Below are 15,203 nucleotides of genomic sequence, written 5' to 3' on the forward strand. Positions count from 1 at the left end.
TTAACATGAGGCCCAGCAAGCTAAACATTGTTGAAGGAAGAAGATAAAGGACAATCGATTGTGCAAACTAAAGCACTAATTTCAGTTCCAGATACAATGTGTCCAAGGCACATATTTATCAAACATTTCAGAGCAAGTACACCAGGGTTCTTCAAATCCCTGCCCTGCTCAAACACACCCACTGAACCTGGTAATTAATGCAGCAACTGTGCTTGACACTGGCCGCCCACGACTGGATTCGAGGAAACTTTAAAATACGCTGATCTAAGATCTAAGATCTCATCAGTCATATCCAGTGCTATCTGAAATAAAATTGTTAACTGATCCAAAATCAACATTTTTACTTAAATAAATATGGATTTCTAAACGGAGATCTTGTTCCTACACCTTACTGAGTCATGATCATGACTTATCATAACATCTCAAATTAGAATCTTGCCAGGGCTTCATTGTGGAGGCAATTGTCCATGAATTTAATGAACAAACCACTGAGAATATAGAGGGCTACATCACTGGCAATGAATCTGTCACCTTAGGTTTACGTATTAGAATGGTGCTGTCCCACTAAATGGCACTGGTCTGTCCTATTTTTATTTTTTATTTTTTTTTGTAGGTTGTCCTGATGTTGAACCGATAATTTTGCTAAAGTCATACTCTAAAATCACATAATGGATCAGTTTCTGAACACAACTGAGGATGTTTGGTGTCACCATAGAGCTACTGAAGTGTGCCCATGTTTTCCATCTCTTCCTGATCTGAAAACATTAGTGGAAAAATTAAATACCTAACGTTTAAGAAGGAGACCCACACATTAACCCCCTCTCATTTTCCCATCTAACTTCCTATAAATGTCAGTCTCTGCCTCATGTTCCTCATCTTCTCCATGTTCCTTAGGGGGTCCCCTCACAAGTCGCCCAAAAAACTAAAGGCCCAAAGTGGTCACAGTTCTCTGCCCATCTAGATTAATATGGAAAAGGAGTGGTTTGATGTAGCAAAGCTCTTCTGGACTAAAACCATATATTAAAGATATGGTCTGAACGTGCATATGAATGTAATCAGCCAGAGAAAGTTGTGTGCAATTTGATCTTCCCCCTGTTGCTCTTTACATCGTAATGCACAGTTTTAGAGGCTTATAACCATCTAATCTCTGTCAACCACCCCCTCAAGACATTTACTTCTAGCAAGAGGCCCAGGAATAATCAGTGCTATACCTCACGGCTACTCAACAAGATTGTGTGTGGGTCATGTCTCATTTTCTTTGAGCTTCGCTGCATCAAATTGCTCTCAGGTTGTGCGGATAATGAACTCGAACTTCAATCAACATCATCTTTCTATGTCAGCTACTGCCTATACCGACCACAGACTATTACGTAATCCAAAATGAATCAGTCCATCTGAGCAGTTTTCTAGGGAGGGGCAGGGCTCAGCCTATAGTGAGGATGTTTAAAGCTTTAAGAGCATTGAAGGCCAGAGTCATTTAAGCATTTCAGAGAACCCTGAACTCTGTGTTCTCCATACTAATGTTAACATCTGTCATTTGTGTCAGCTTATCAAAAGATAATGGACAGAGAGCAGAGTTCCTGTTGCTCTAGGTAGTTCTAGTCCTGATTTTTGAGCACTGTGTTCTGAATAGCCAATACATTATGATATTTTCCTTGAATAACATCCACTTTTAAAGGGGACATATTATGAAAAGATCACCCTTTCCGTGCTTTTGGACAGACATTTGGGTATCTGGAGTGCGGGGTGCGTTTTTGAAAATGTACCACAGATGACTGCTGAAAATGAACTGCATAATGAGTGTATATGGATCCTGATTTAAGTAAGGACAAAAACGCCAGGAGTAAGTGAAGGAGAGAGTAAGCAGGTGACAGAGAGAGAGAGAGAGAGAGAGAGAGAGAGAGAGAGAGAGAGAGAGAGTGAGATGTGAACTCAAGGTGAAGTAAACATTAGCTAGATCATGCAAACAGGGACAAATAAGAATAAACTTAGAAGTAAAGTGTAAGGATTGGTAAAGAGGGGTAATGAAAAGGGTGGAGGTGGTGGTTCATTATCATTTAAAGTGACAGACTCTCATATTAGTCAGGGTGAAAATGGTGCTGTGGTGCTGGATCTTTGTGGTACTTTGACTGAAGCATGTCACAGACATTTTTTTAAAACCCTAAGGACATTTTTTTACTTGTGGGACAGGGTTTGAAGTTACTCATTCTTCATTCTAATGTCATTTAAATGTCTAATTTGTTTTTTCTTCTAAAATGTCTTTCTTTTTCCTCGCATTCATTTTGTAAACAACTGTATATTTTTTTTAATAATGTATTTATTTTTTTACTTTGCACTGTTTTTAACCACACGTTTTGAAGCTCTCTGATAAAGAGTGTATAATTTAATGTTTAAATAATTATAATTTTTATAATATTTTATTTCAGCATTCCTAAAACATTTGTGAATATGTGGCTGTTCTGCATATGCTTTTGCTGGCGTATGCCTGGAGGATGGATATGTGGATATGTCTTATGTTCTGCAAATTGCAGAAATTCTGTTTTCTAGGTTTCATACTAAGCTATTTGGAATAAGGAAACTCGTTCATTTTTTTATGCTATTCACAATTAATATACAGTATTTCTTCCCCACTTTATCCCACTCGTGAACCTGCAGAAATGAAACGTTAGCTAGCTAGTCACATTGATTCAGATTCAGTTTTTTGAGGGGGTTTCTTTTTAGTTTTCTTTTTTTTTTTTTTTTGCATTTGTCTGAAGATGAAAACTAAACATTAAATCAATGTTGAATGAGGAAATAATGAAATGTCTGTGTTGAAAAATAGACACTGAATCAATAATGATTATAGTTTGGAAATGCCCACCAACAGTTAGCTAGCTAAGAGATGCAGCTAGCTAGAAATCCCCCAAATTCTCAGCCCTGAACTCTGCGAGGAGACCTTGACTCTCAACAGTGTAAAGTAATGACAAATGACGACAAATGAATTCACTTTTATTTCCCTGAGGGCTGAAATCCTGTAGGCTAGCCCCTTGTTTCGTCTCCAACATGGCTGTCTGAGGGCTGGGTGCGATTTCTACAGGAAATACTTTTTAGGCGGCTGTACATTTCTGCGGGGCTGCCATTTTACCGGGCTTACGGTAAGACATTTCTAACAACTATGTAAACCGACCATGCGGTGCGTTACTACACTGCCTGCAAACAAGACGTGCAAACTTTTCCCGATGCTTTTCTGTGTTTACGCCGTCTCAAGGCTTTCATTCTCGGTCTCTTTTCAAACTCCTCGCTCGCCGAAGCCAAGCTGTTAGTGCTGCTAGCTAACGCTATCTGTTTGGCTAGCTAGTTCGTGGTAGGTCTGGAGTGTAGAGGTTGCTCTGCGGCTTAACCCTAGCTAAGGAGCTACAAGACCGCGCAGAAACGCACGCTTTTCTTGCAGCTTTATTCGTTGCTTACACTGCCACCAAACTCTTCAGATTAAAAATGAATAAAATGCTTTCAGAAACCTGCAAAAGTGTGTTCACTGAGTCGCTGCGTTACTGTGGCCTTTAGCAAGCTAGCTAGCTAGGTAGGTAGCCACCTAGCTAGCGCTAGCTAACCTAGCCAGCTTTGATGAGCTGGTAAATTCAGAAACCACCATTTACAAGCGATGCTGTCGATGCAACACATTATATAGGAGGGTTATTGTTCAAATAAATGTGGTAAAATTGATTTCCTGGCAAATTGCATGACACTGCTAGGCTAATCGGACAGCATGTTGCTGTTAGCTGCTGTAATAGGAACACCTGGGCATCTGCTAAGTTGGAGATTCCCTATTGTTGCTACTATTAATGCTACTACTAATGCTGCTGCTGCTGCTGCTGTTATTACTGTTACTACTAACCAGTCGGCTTGGTTTCCCCAAAAGCTTCTGAGCACAAAGATGCTGCTCAAGCGAGCATCACACTAAACACACTACCAGCTCAGATTACTCTATTAGATGCTTTTGGTAAACTGGGCTCAGTTCTGTAAGGCTGTACCATACAGATACTCCCTATGGAGAAACAGTTGCATGTTGTAAGTAACTACTGTTGCTGTAATTTTCAGTTGAATATGGGCGCTGCTGTAAAATATACAATGTCATTATCCCAGACAAGTGAATAAAATGGGTTTTCTGTCTTTCTTCTGTTCTCTTTGTGCAGTTTTCAGAAAGGGAATGACAATGAGAGACCCAGTAGTTCAGATCAAATCCAGCTGTTATCTGGAGAATTTGCTTGAGGCAATGTGGAACTTGAGGACCACTGGTGATCTGTGTGATATTGCAGTGCAGGTAGATTTCCAAGGGCAGCTGGAAGAATTTGGGGCCCACCAAGTGCTGCTTGCTGCATCCAGTGGCTATTTCAAGACCTGCCTTTTAGTGGATGAACAAGTGAAAAAAGTATTCTTAAGTGAAATTTCACCCAGAGCCTTTAAAAAATTTCTAGAATATGTCTATTCTGGAAAAATGGAAGTGGAAGAGAGCTATCTGAGCAACATATTGCAGATGGCGAAGCAGCTGGACTGCCAAAGCTTAGTGGAGGCTTGTGATTCGAAGCTTTTGAATTATAATTCGGAAAACACACATCAGAGGAAAATTGAAGAGAAAAACTTAGGGAGGTCAGAAAAGCACACAACAAAATTAGTAGGTTTGAGAAAAAAGCTGAAAGCCACCCTCTCCGAAAAGGCTGAACACTTAGAGGCACAGGGCAGGAGGAGCAGCAGCAGGTTAGCAGGCCGCAGAGTCTCTGTGAACTTCAAAAAGAAAAAGACTGCCCGCAAAGCAAGAGCCCAGTCTGAGGCATCGGACACCCCGGTAAGTCCAGAAGAATCAGAGATGACACAAGAAGAGCCGTTGAAGATTGGTGAAACTGAGTCCAAGGATGATAGTGGTCAGATTTTCCCTGAGCACGAGGCCCTTACAGACAGCGGGTCCGAATCACCTTGCCCATACAACATTGATGTAGCAGCTGAAGATATTCAGAACCCTGAGGTCCTGTCAGCTGAAGCCACAGAAGAAACCGATGAGGCTGAAAAGGAAGGCAAGACGGGCAGTGCCAAGTATAACTGTCAGAAGTGCTGTCGTTCATTCCGCTATGAGAAGAGCTACCTGAAGCATGTCAGGGTTAGTCATGGCATCCAGACTGACACTACCTACCGCTGTGACATCTGCCAGCAGACTTTCGCCAACCGCTGCAACCTAAAAATCCATGAACGGCACGTGCACAATGACGAAAGGCTCTTTCCATGTGATGTGTGTGGCAAGGCCTTCAAACGCAAGAAGGATGTGACGCGACACAGGCGGCAGGTCCATGAGGGTGGAACTGAGCGCCACTACTGCCCCATCTGTGGTAAATCTCTAAGCTCCAAAACAGCCCTCACTCTGCATGAGAGAACCCACACCGGTGACAAGCCCTACAACTGCGACGAATGTGGAGCCAGGTTCTCCCAAAGCTCTGCACTCAAGACACATCAGAGGTAACAATAGCATCTAATGTTTGCCCATTTATATTAGGTACTATAGGGTACACCTAATATAGTGTATAGTGACTGCAGCTCAGATACACAAGTCAGCACCATATGTTGACATGTCACTACCATGTGAGTGTTACTGCTGTGCAAATATCACCCAATAACATATGATTGTCCTTTTGCATTAATAGACAGGGTGGATTCAATAATAGGGCATACTGCAGTATTCAGAACATAAGCAACTACACATTATTTGATGTTTGTATGGTTATTTTGGTGTGTTATTGGTCTCTGCACCTTTACAGCTCACAGCAAAAGTTAATATGCTATTCGTTCATACTTAGTGTTATCTAGTGGTTTTCAACCCAGGTCCTGGAGCCCCTCTAACCAGCATATTGTAGTGTTTTTAAGTGCTGACACAACGAATCAACTCAATAATAAACATTTACTAAGTTAAAGTGGGTGTGTCAAAGCAGGGCCTCAAAGACCAGCATTAGGGACCACTAATCAAGTGTATGAAGGGTCTAGAAAGATGCAAAACACTACGCTACTGCACTGCTAAGCATGCAGTTTCTTCCATATTCAATATAATTAAAGGTTAGGTAATTACCATGATATTAAACCCATTGCTTGTTATGCACACAATCATCCACCACCTAAATAATTTGTCATTAGCTGTGATCGTATTATTGTCCCTTTGCATTGACTGACAGGGCTGACAAGTTATCCAGTAATTATTTGGTTACTGTGGATATATGTGTGCACATATATATAGTACGCCTTAACTAATTAGCAACACTAGCATGGCTAGGAGTGTCAAACCAGAAGTACTCTCATCATTTTTGTCGACCATTCACTTCCTGGTTCACAGGATCCACACCGGTGAGAAGCCATTTGCTTGTGATATGTGTGATGCCAGGTTCACCCAGAACCACATGCTGGCTTACCATAAGAGATGCCACACAGGTAAGTGTAGTAATGGTCTGTATCTGAGTGTTACATAGTACGTTACACAGAGCACTCTTCGTTTACGTTGTTTCTCTTTAAAGGAGAAAAGCCCTTCATGTGTGAAAACTGCGGGAAAAGCTTTGCATCTAAAGAATACCTAAAGCACCATGCCAGAATCCACTCTGGCTTCAAGCCTTACAAGTGTGACAACTGTGGAAGAGCATTTGCTCAACGGAACTCACTTCATCAGCATATGAAAATACACACAGGTACTTGTTTATTACACACATGCATGCGTAATACATCAGGTGCAGTTCATGTTCACTGAAATATTTCTATTAGTGGTTAAGTCTAATAGAACTTAAGTCTGAATAGAATATACACTATTAATATTATATACTGTCTGGCCCTATTTTTAAAAAGAATCCTGATATTGTTACTTTAAGATTGTTCTTGCTAAAAGACATCTATATGTAGGCTTGCTCCAGACAATATCGCACTGTACTTGTACACTGACAATAGACAATATTGCTGGCCTACTGTGCTGTCTTTAGGTGAAAGGCCATACCACTGTAAGGACTGTGACAAGCAGTTCACCCAGCTGAACGCTCTTCAGAGGCATCAAAGAATACACACAGGAGAGAAGCCATACATGTGCAGCATGTGTCGCCGGACCTTTACAGACAAGTCTACTGTCCGCAGACACACCATGGTAAGCAGTCAGCAGACATAGCAGTGCTCAATAGTGTTTAAATTTGCTTGTTAAACACATGGTTGATGTTGTTACAGAACCTTGCATTTTCAAAATTGGTAAGTAGTCAAAATAGTAACAAAAACATATTATAGTTTAAATTTGTGTAAATTAATACAATTAAAATCTTAATCCAAAGTAGTTTTGATCCACTTCCTGATGTCTCTTTGGTCTATTTGTCATTACACGTGATTAGACGGTGATAACAAATATTTATATAGTGTTTCATATTTTTGTCTGCCAGAATTTAATCCCAGAACATTAAAAAGTCAAGACATGCTGTTCTGTCATTCACAGACTCATGACAAGGACACTCCTTGGAAGAATTATCTAGTGGTTCTGGAGGGTAATGTAGAAGATCGTGTCAAGATGCCAAAAGATTCCTCTGGGAAGAAGGACAAGGCAGCAGGGAATGTAGAAGAACACCAGTCAGAGGAGAAGCAGAGTGAAGCTAAGACCCAGGAGATAGTGACTGTGTCAGAAGAGCCAGTGACCATCTCTGGTGACTGGGCTGGCCCTGGCACCATTGCGTTGGTTAGCCATGGAGCACTGGGCAGCCTAACAGTTATCCAGACTGAAGTGCCCGCTGGTACACAACTGCAGCCCATTGTCACCGCTGATGGAGCCAGTGTCATTTCTCTGGACAGCTCTACTGTTGGCATTCCTGTTACCGTTCCCTTTTCCATTCCTATCTCTGTTGCACATTCCATCTCTGAGTCAACAGCACTTTCTGGCTCAGTCCCACACTCTGACCAAGCCACAGTTTCTGAAGCCATGTTGACTCCAGCAGTCACAGCTGTATCATCGTCAGGAGACGCAGCCACAGAAGCCCTTCTGACTCCAGCTGAAGTCAGTTTGTCTACTGAATGCATAATGACACAGTCAGTAGTGGAGCAGGTTGAACAGGGACAAAATTCAGATGCACATGAGGAAACCTCTGAGCATGTGCAGCCTACTGAAACAGTAGAGGCCATGGATATCTCTACAGGAGACTAATTTTAAGCTACTTTAGTCAAACATTTTTTTTCCCTACACTGCAATAATAACATGCACTACGAAAATCTACAAAAGTTTCACAAGATTCTTTTTCTTTAGGTAAAAAAAAAATGAACAGTTTCTATTGGGTTATTCATTCAGTATTCACACAACATAAGGCTGATGCTGTACTCAAATTATGTAGAGAAATAAAAAAAAATAAGTTCTAATAGGACAGCAACAATATTCACACCTACATGTTTTGTGTATGTATTACACACATAGATATATGCACTCATCAAGCACTTTATTGGGAACTCTGCGCTAATACAGGCTAGAACCTCTTTTACTCTTAAAAGATACTCAAATCTTTCCACACATTATTGGAAATATTTCTTTAAGATTCTGCTCAATGTTGACATAATTTCGCCATGTAATTCCTGTAGATTTATCAGGAGCACTTTCATCCTGCAAGTCTCTTGTTCTACCACATTCCATTGGTGTACTATAGGATTCAGATCTGTTGACTGAAAAGACCACTGAAAAACACTGAACTTACTGTCATGTAAATGTAATGTATGTAAAATGTGTACATTGTGTTTATGAGGGAATGCACATGGTCAACAGCAATATATAAAAAGGTTGTGTGGCATTCAAATGATCACTGATTGGTATTAGCAGATCCAAAGTGTGCCTTTGAGATTCATCAGACTAGACTTTTTTGAATCTTCAACTGTCCAGTGAGGATGAGCCTGTGCTCACTGCAGCCTCAGCTTTCTGTTATTGACGGACAGAAGTGGAACCTGACATGACCTTCTGCTGATGTAGCCCGTCCGCCTTTAGGTTCGATGTGTAATGTATGCTGCTTTTCTGCAGAGTCTTGTCCTTCTGTGTTGATTTCTCTCAGCAACAAGGCGTATGCAGAACTGCCACTAACTGGAGGCTTTTTTTGTAATGCATCATTCTAAGTAAATCTCTAGAGTGCTGAAAATCCCAGGAGATCAGCAGTTCTAAAAACAATCATGTCACACTCAAAATCACAGAAATCAGAAAATTTCCCCCTATTCTGATGGTTTATGTGAACATTACCAAATGTTACTGACCCATAGCTACATATTTTTAAACACTGCACTGCTGCCACATGATTGAATAAATAAGTAGGTGTACAGGTCTTAATAAAGTGCTTGGTGAGTATAGCTTTTGACAGATCTGCATCCATTTGAAAAGTCTCCACTCACTGAATTACATTTAAATAGATTTAAATCCTTAGCAAAATGTACATTTTAATATCAGACCTTTATTTCTGTGCTGTCATACAGACATTCAGCAAGAGCTCAATTACTCAGTCAGAAAGAACCTAGATATGTATGTAGGTTGCCCATTTTGATGGCCTTTTAAAAACTATAGACAGTGAGATAGTAAATATCACTAATACACACACACACACACAGTGACATGCGCTACTAAGGACCACCAATATGGAGTGCACTAGCATAAGTGCTGCACGAAAGACGAATTCACAACACGACACATAGCACACAGACACAGGTTATACAGGGATTTCACAAACTGTTCATAGTTTGAATTTGCTGACAAACAAGGAGAAACAAGTGTTGTCTTTCAGCTGTATGCGTACATAGAGCGCAATCTGCAAACCACCTACTGCAGTCAGAGATATTTGAACAAAAGTAAAAAATAAATAAGAAGAAAATAACCTCAGAAAGTAAAGAAATAAAACTACAAACATGAACATCATGAAGAACTCAAAAAATAAAGACTGCTATGGAAATTACAGCTCCATTACGCTGACATGTGTAACATTTGTGTAGACCATTAAAATAAATTAATTCAAGTCTGCCATATCTCTGGACTTCTACAGCACACCTACGGCTGACCATTCACTCTTTCCACATGAACAATGAGACTGTACAGTGTTCTGGCTCGGCGTGCACATAATATGGTTGAAGGGACACATGTGGCCCACACACTTGTGGAAGTACCGACGGGAATGGGATGAGTACAAATTGCACAAAACAAATAAATAAGAAAATGACAACTTTGACCTACATTAAAATATTTCTGGTCTTCTGACTCCATAATTACATTTGTACATGTCATGCAGCACTAGCAATCCACAATCCAGTGATTACTTAAACAGCAGGGCCACGCCAAGTTCTCAGGTCCCTAGTCTATCCTTGGCTTATCCCAAAACTGAACTACACCACTTTGTGTATCCAGAAGAACATTCATTATATAAAACAGGGAGCCTGAGATTTAGCAGCCCAGACCAGGTCTAATGTGTCGAAAGCCTAATATTACATGTTTAAAAATAATATCTGAAAATCAATGTAATATGTATTTATATATGTGCGCTATAAACGCTGCAGCAATAAATCTGACGTATCGTACTGGGAAACCTGGACTTGGCCGTTGCACAAAAATGGTATGAAATGTTTCGGGGAGGGGGTGGCATGCCTTGGATGGTTTCCCCCAACTCTACATTTCACTTCAGGTCCCCCTCGTCTCCCTGGATGGTTTTCTTGATGCGCAAGAGCATAGTGGTGAGCCACTGGTCCAGGCGTGAGACAGAATCAAACTCCTTCACCTAGTGAGGAGAAAAAAGTGAAGAACACAGAATCCAGCTCTATTAGTCATCCTCATTGTCATGCCTAATGAATATGATTGTGAATCCTTTTGTACTATGCAATCTTTGATTAAAAAAGACCAATTTATATGCATGAGATAAAATATAGCCCTTACTGCGTCTGTGAAAGCCTCTGCATTCTGTTCTTCGTGGGCTTCCAAAAGTTTCTGGAAGGAGAAACATTCATGTTCATTCATTATCTTCTTGTTAAAAACAATAAAACTCCTCTTGGACACTGATGTTACACACCTTCAGAAGTTTGCACTCTCTTGAGTCAGAGAAGGCTGGGAACATTTCCTCATACTTCTCCACGGCAAGCTGTAGGATTAAATAAAACAACAAACACAAGTTAATCCCACAAAATAACTCATTTTCCTGAGGCGTTTGGCTCTTTGGTAGAAACACCAACCTTTGCATTCAGCTCATCTACAATGAAGTGACATAAGGAGGCTTTGAAGAAGTATTCTTTGGCGCTGTATTTCAGCAAGGGATTGTCCATGGTGTTTGTTCCAACCTAAAATCATTGAGATACCACCATGTAAAAGACTGCAGTGAGTGTGGTCCAATCTTTATATCTTTAGATGTTTAAATCTTTATAAGGCTTGCTACCTGTTCATAGATCTCAATTGCCTTCGGATACTGTTCCAGCTGGGCACTGTATGAAGCCACCTTCAGGAGACACTTGTTTGCAGAGCTACCAAATAAAATATACAATAAGTAAATGTAAAAACATTAAATAATAAAAAAAAAAATCTTGATATTTCCTAGTTTGTATTTTCTTTAAAAATGCTAATTATGTCAAAGAGCAATAGGACATTGCTGCAATGACTAACCTGTTAGACTCCTCCCCTTTGTAATAGTCTGCAGCCTGTTCAAAATGTGCAATTGCCTAAAATAAAAAGGAATACATTAATTTTGTGCTGTTATAGTCATATAGGCTTTACAATTCACCAAATACTGCAGCTGTTTGTTATGGTTATGTGTAAATTGAATGTGAATGAAGAACTAAACAAAAAATCCATAACCTGCTTTGCATGTTCTCAATATGCAAAACGACATACCTTCTCAATATCAACAAGCTCTGACTCGTATACCTCGGCAATCGTAATGTGGTGTTTGGCTGCAATGGTAAATCGTCCCTGAGGGAAGAACAGAAGGTGCACATGTACTCAAGATCACTGGTTCGGATCAATGGTCCATACTACATGGCTTCAAGAACCACCTCAGGCACCACCTTTACACAGCTCATGACTGTAGAAAGGCTGCATTTGAAAGATCTCTTCTCACATACATGGCTATTTTAGAGAAAAGCAGAGACTACCTTCATCTTACCATGTCTGTGTAAATATCGATGGCTGCATTTAAGCAGTTGATAGCCTCTATGGTAGGCATTAAAGAAAACAGGGAAGGGAAAGTTAGTCAGATGCAGCGACTTTGAAAGCTCACAGAAGGAAACCAAATGCAACACATATAGGACCTCAACAAAACACGGCCACATGTTAATTCAGTCAAGAAAAGTGAAATACAATTCAAATGGAAGACTCCTCATTTGGCCTCACCCTGTGGATCAGCCTTCTTGAAGGCATTTCCGGCATCAACAAAACTGGTAGCGGCATCGTGTTTGTTCTGGAGCTGCATGTGAAGTCTGCCTGCCTGGCAGAATGCATTTCCTGCAGCTGGAGATGAATAAAGACAACAGGGTGCACCAAGCTGTAATTACAATTCTTTAATTAAAAAAAGAAGATAAATCTTATGATGAATCATTTAACTTAATATGTGCAACTGCCAACACTGGCTCAAGTTACCCTCTTTACCGGTTACATAAGAGTGGCATATAGAAAAAAGGGTTTTAAGGAAGTCAGCAGCACATACCACTCCAGTTCTTGGCCATCTTGAACATGTTGGCTGCTCTGGCATACATTTCACAGGCCTCCTCAACTTTGTGATTCCCACTGAAATGTGCAACAGACAACATACAGTTGGAAAACAATTGCATTACTATTAATATCATTATTATCTCAGTTCTTAAACTGAATATGTGCATCTGCTCTGACTTGGTGGCATTTTGAAATAGGCCAGTTCAGAACTTTAAGAACGGTGTCGTGATCTAAATGTCTTGAACATTTTGAGAATCTTTGCTTGTTGGTGACTGATGTGAGTCCCAGATTGAGGCTGGCAAACTCCTGGGAAGACACAAGTAGGCCATCATAAGCTTCACCAATCAAACCAAAGGTTTTCCTCATATTGCAGGTCAGTAAGACATGTTAACCGAACTTCACATAACATGGAGAGTGCTGGGCCTGAAGCCTGAATTATCATATAGTGGATTTAAGCCTTGCACAGCACGAACCCAACACACACCTAAATTCTTGAGTCAGCTTACTTGAGGGTTGGACGTTTGCCATGAAGTGATCATCTATACCTACAGTTAAGTCCCCCCAGTTAAAGACCCAATACTGCACATTCAGTAAAAACAACAGTGCTAACACAATTTATCCTAGTCAATCTTGGGTTGGCTGTGGTTTTGGGACGGGGTGCTCCTATAGTTGTTGCCTATATGCTGAAGCAGGCAGGCCATTTCTGAAAGACAACGCTACTAACGGTGTCTCGCAGTGAAACTGCGCCAGTACTGCGTAAAAAGACATACAGGGGGAGCGCCACAGCTAGCTAGCTAACCAATCCGCCATCCGCACAGATCACTGCAGGTAGCTACGTGTTCTTCACTTCGTGTTAATGTAACGTTAGCTAGCTACATACTGCCACCGCGGTTAAACAGCAATTTACTGGCGTTAATTCCAGTAATGGGTTCCACCTTAAACAGTGCAGCGGCTCCAGTCTACTGCACCATTTAAGGCGGAACGGACAACTCGCACAAGACGCCGGCGCTTATTCTCATGAGCACAGTTAGTGAAGGTAGCTAGCTATCTAGCTACTTCACATGGGCTGTTAACTTCACATGTCGTTTGTATGAGGTGCCTGTCTGCTAATTCCTCCCACACAACACAGCCTTAGCGGTCTGCTCACGACTCCTCCAGCTGGCTAGAGCCTCATTAGCCTGCAGCACTTTCAGCTGTCACCAAAGCACTGTAAACACAGCCATCACCGTCGACATCAGCTGCGTTCACCGACTGACCAACTAGCAAGCTAGCAAAACCACCAGATCGCCGGAAAACGGAAAACAACGGCTATTTGCACGTAGACCCGGCTTACAAAACGCAAAAGACGGAACTAACGTAGCTAGCTAACGTTGCCCCGCGCGTCCTGCTCCAGAAATACCGTTCTCCACTTCAGGCTAATCTTACCCAAACATTCCTCCTAAGAACGACCCGGAGGACTTCACTTTCTTGTCAGCATCAGCCATGAGCTGAATGGCCTCTTTCTCCTTGCTGGAATTGTCCATTTTGTGCCAGTAGTCGAGCAGAAGCGCAAGCTGATAAACTTAAATGTTCTGCAGCGCTCCTGAACCCGCTATGTAGCGCTACAGTAGCTGGGGATTACTGGCGACGGTTTTACTTGACGTGGGCGTAGAACCCGAGACGAAAGTCATCATGGGAGTTGCAGTTCTCTGCAACGTCTCACTCCGTCCACCTGCCGGTGTTCCACGAGACCAAGCGCACTACAAGTCCCACACAGAGCCAAAACCACATTACGTAATATTACAGTTGTAGTGTACGAGGAGCTCGTATGCTGTATTTAAGAGATTACGGATGTTTTAACCTCGGTGTTAGTTTTATGCAGCATACTAAAGGATAGCAGATATGGTAGATCGTGTAGCTAGATAATGTCATCATACGAATCCCGTACAGGAAAAAGATAGACGACGAACTAAAAGGATGTGTCTTTTAGCCTAAATGGCTGGATTTGAGTGTGACCTTTCAATTCCACGTGCAATTTCATATGCATTTGTTTTGCTTTTGGAACGAATACTTTAAAAAAAGTTCCCTGATTTTTTCCCCTGCGAATTGTTAACTACAGCTGACTGCAACATACAGCATTGCAGCAAGACCATAATGGATATATATATACACATACAGTGCACTTGCACCATTGCACAGCAGATGGCAATATATGCCTTATCTCAGCCGGGTGCCGGTTAGTAAGTATGAGTCTCCAAGCGTTACTACAGTGCACAAGCCATTACACTCAAAGTTATATATATATATTTATTTATATTTGACAATCTTTTGGACAATGATTTGTATCCGGAGAATGAGAAAGCTGTCAGATCTGTGCGTCTAGGTAGCTAACACTTTTTCTGTAATGTGAAGTGTGCCTGTCTTAATTTGAACCACTGGTAGTCAGTATATGACATTGTTAATATGTAGAATAAAAAGTGCACTAGCCTTCTTAAAATAACAATTACACGTAAAACCGTACAGTTGAACATTACAGTTTCCAGACATGGAG

The 15,203-nt window shown here is 41.1% G+C and overlaps 2 protein-coding genes across 4 annotated transcripts; one reads left to right on the top strand and one right to left on the bottom strand.

Annotated features, from left to right (window-relative positions):
- Positions 1–3,042: 3,042 nt before the first annotated feature.
- gzf1 (GDNF-inducible zinc finger protein 1) lies at positions 3,043–10,226 on the top strand. Of its 3 annotated transcripts, none has more exons than XM_072683082.1 (6): positions 3,043–3,134; positions 4,173–5,484; positions 6,350–6,444; positions 6,528–6,695; positions 6,981–7,138; positions 7,475–10,226. In XM_072683082.1, the coding sequence occupies exons 2-6, from the start codon at positions 4,187–4,189 to the stop codon at positions 8,171–8,173; spliced, it is 2,418 nt and encodes an 805-aa protein (XP_072539183.1). In that variant the 5' UTR covers positions 3,043–3,134; positions 4,173–4,186; the 3' UTR covers positions 8,174–10,226. The 3 variants fall into 3 exon arrangements, with proteins under 3 accessions (XP_072539183.1, XP_072539191.1, XP_072539175.1); XM_072683090.1 differs by having other exon boundaries at positions 3,050–4,047; XM_072683074.1 differs by having other exon boundaries at positions 3,050–5,484.
- napbb (N-ethylmaleimide-sensitive factor attachment protein, beta b) lies at positions 9,430–14,312 on the bottom strand. Its single transcript, XM_072683101.1, has 11 exons — positions 14,099–14,312; positions 12,669–12,748; positions 12,356–12,472; positions 12,129–12,175; positions 11,858–11,935; positions 11,630–11,685; positions 11,406–11,490; positions 11,206–11,310; positions 11,046–11,114; positions 10,913–10,963; positions 9,430–10,757 (listed from the first exon to the last, which is right to left on the bottom strand). Exons 1-11 carry the CDS (start codon positions 14,194–14,196, stop codon positions 10,656–10,658), a joined length of 888 nt encoding a protein of 295 aa, XP_072539202.1. The 5' UTR covers positions 14,197–14,312; the 3' UTR covers positions 9,430–10,655.
- Positions 14,313–15,203: the final 891 nt, after the last annotated feature.

This window comes from Salminus brasiliensis, chromosome 1 (assembly GCF_030463535.1).
Source record: "Salminus brasiliensis chromosome 1, fSalBra1.hap2, whole genome shotgun sequence".
NCBI classification, from domain to species: domain Eukaryota; kingdom Metazoa; phylum Chordata; class Actinopteri; order Characiformes; family Bryconidae; genus Salminus; species Salminus brasiliensis.